Source organism: Hylobates moloch, unplaced genomic scaffold, assembly GCF_009828535.3.
Source record: "Hylobates moloch isolate HMO894 unplaced genomic scaffold, HMol_V3 SCAFFOLD_10, whole genome shotgun sequence".
Classification (NCBI taxonomy): Eukaryota; Metazoa; Chordata; class Mammalia; order Primates; family Hylobatidae; genus Hylobates; species Hylobates moloch.
Genome location: NW_026652285.1, coordinates 76259868 through 76262972, shown reverse-complemented (window position 1 = coordinate 76262972; position 3105 = coordinate 76259868). Strand labels below are relative to the sequence as shown.

General features: G+C 35.1%; 1 protein-coding gene across 1 annotated transcript; it reads left to right on the top strand.

Moving 5' to 3' along the window:
* The first annotated feature begins 1916 nt into the window (after nt 1–1916).
* Nucleotides 1917–2872, top strand: LOC116474232 (olfactory receptor 13C2-like). The gene is given in 2 exon segments (XM_032162668.1): nt 1917–2622; nt 2625–2872. Coding segments are annotated over 2 exon segments (954 nt in total).
* The last annotated feature ends 233 nt before the right edge of the window (nt 2873–3105 follow it).

Here is a 3105-nt window from a genome sequence, read left to right as displayed (position 1 = left end):
GAGAATTATAGGTCATATTTTCATATTAAAATAAAATGGGGCTGGGCACGGTGGCTCATGCCTGTAACCCCAGCACTTTGGGAGGCTGAGGTGGGTGGATCACTTGAGGTCATATAAAAATAAAATAAATAAATTAATTAAATAAAATGGGAAATAAATAATAAAAATGGAATGCAAATGTCTAATCACTAAATAATTAAGAAAGATGCTTGGATTTAAGAGGAACTAAACAGAAAAACAAAAAAATTATCTAGAAATCAGTAAAAAGAATTCCCATAAAATACAAAGTCTATAATAAAACAAAAAGTGCTCTAAGTGCCTTCATTAGATCAAGAAATAGAGGAGTAAGAAGGAAGAAATAAGAATTTGTCTTCTTATTTAAAGAAATTAGAAAAATAGATTTGGAAATTAGAAATTAGAATTCAGAAAATTAGAAAAATAGATCCGAACAAACAAGAAATTTATGAAGACAGAAACTTAATGAAATGCAAAAAGTCAGGAGAACGAATCTATCCTAAAGCTGTTTTTTTTTTAAAGACCTGGAATATAGGAAAACCCCTTGTGTGTCGAATAAAGGAAAAAAAAGTCAAAAGTCAGACAGGCTTAATGAAAATGAGAACTTTTCTTGTAAGGGAGGACATAAGAATTATAATGATCAAATGCAACTTTGTGACAACATTTGTTATAGAAATAAATACTTTTCTAGCAAAATACGAAGCATCAAAATCAACTGCTATCAAATTACCATACTGAAATCCCCTTTCTGACCAATCACATTTTTATCTGATATTTCTTTTGAAATATTAATACTGTTAATTAGATTACAAGGTATTCTAGCCCGAGAACCAAATTCTCTTTGCAAATTCTCTTTAAGTATTAAGTTATTAAGTACTGAGTATTAAGTGTTGAGTATTAAGAGCTCGAATTCTAAAGCCATACTGCTTGGGTTTAAGTCCTTGCTCTTTCATTTATTTGTCTTTATGAAATTGACCTTAAGCAAATTACTTAACTTTTCTGTGACTTATTTTCCCCTCTACACAATAGACTTGGTGATACTAAGAGTAACAGTAATTACCTCATAGGCTTGCTATTCAGGCTCCATTATGTAATGCACAGAGAAAATAAATAATAGAGGATTGGCACAGAGTAAGAAATATAGCAATTGTTTTGCCTTTGATTTTGTCTGTGCATCCAACAAATGTTTTCGAACATTTGCCTTGGTGTCTGTTCTATTTTAGCTAATGGGGCTGTGGAAATAAGCAAGAATAAGTACCTGCTCTTATGAAGTTTACATTCTACTGGGAAAGACAGACAATATACGTAACATAGTATAATTTCAAGGAGTGACAATAGCATTGATCTATTGTGTGGTGATTTATAGCCAATAAAAATAGTTTAGTGTTCAGTTATACATAATACAATGCTCATTTCTATTATAACCTTCAGTTTGCTATGTGATGACAAATATGACAAAAAGTTCAGACTTCAACAGGAAGATTTAGGTTTGAATCTTAGCTCTGCTATATAGTATTTACCTTTGGTCAAGTTTACTTAACATTCCCGCTTTGATTTATTCATCTGTAAAATATGGATACTAATACCCCTCTCCTAGAACTGTGATGATATTAAATGAATTAAATGGCTGTAGCATGAAACATGTTAGTTTTATCTTTCCTTCCTTCTCTCCATTCACTCATTCATTCATTCATTCATTCCCTTCCCTCTCTCCATTCATAATTCCCTCTTTTCTGTCGACTTTTCTTTATGCTCTCTCTTCTTTCTTTGGTCTTTTCCTTTTTTCTTTTTCTTTTTCCTTGGGAATTATACATATTCATTGATACATGCTTGAAAGTAATCAGAGTAAGATAAATATTTGTCTTAACATGCTCTGTCTTACAGGTTAAAGAAGGAGTAAAATGGAATGGGAAAACCACACCATTCTGGTGGAATTTTTTCTGAAGGGACTTTCTGGTCACCCAAGGCTTGAGTTACTCTTTTTTGTACTAATCTTCATAATGTATGTGGTCATCCTTCTGGGGAATGGTATTCTCATTTTAATCAGCATCTTGGACCCTCACCTTCACACCCCTATGTACTTCTTTCTGGGGAACCTCTCCTTCTTGGACATCTGCTACACCACCACCTCTATTCCCTCCATGCTGGTGAGCTTCCTTTCAGAAAGAAAAACCATTTCCCTTTCTGGCTGTGCAGTGCAGATGTTCCTTGGCTTGGCCGTGGGGACAACAGAGTGTGTGCTTCTGGGCATGATGGCCTTTGACCACTATGTGGCTATCTGCAACCCTCTGAGATATCCCATCATCGTGAACAAGGATGCCTATATATCCATGGCAGCTGGGTCCTGGATCATAGGAACTGTTAATTCTGCAGTACAAACGGTGTTTTTGGTACAATTGACTTTCCTCAGGAATAACATCGTCAATCATTTCACCTGTGAAATTCTGGCTGTCATGAAAGTGGCCTGTGCTGACATCTCAGGCAATGAGTTCATCATACTTGTGGCCACAACATTGTTCATACTGACACCTTTGTTATTAATCGTTGTCTCTTACACGTTAATCATTGTCAGCATCTTCAAAATTAGCTCTTCTGAGGGGAGAAGAAAGTTTCCTCTACTTGCTCAGCCCGTCTGACTGTGGTCATAATATTCTATGGGACCATCCTCTTCATGTACATGAAGCCCAAGTCTAAAGAGACACTTAATTCAGATGACCTGGATGCTACTGACAAAATTATATCCATGTTCTATGGGGTGATGACTCCCATGATGAATCCTTTAATCTACAGTCTTAGAAACAAGGATGTGAAAGAGGCAGTAAAACATCTATTGAACAGAAGGTTCTTTAGCAAGTGAGTGCAAAATGTACTGGAGTGTGAACACACTTGATATTGTTGAAACTTCAGAATTATGTTAGAATTTTGGATACTTTTACTGTTTTTCTGCATTTTCATATATTATGTTAAAATAATGAGATACAGCATTTCAAAATTATTGCATGTCCACTCTAGAGAATTTGCAAGATACAGGGCAGTAGGATGAAGAAGACAGAGGGGTTACCTATTACTCTAATAGCGGGAATGGCCCCT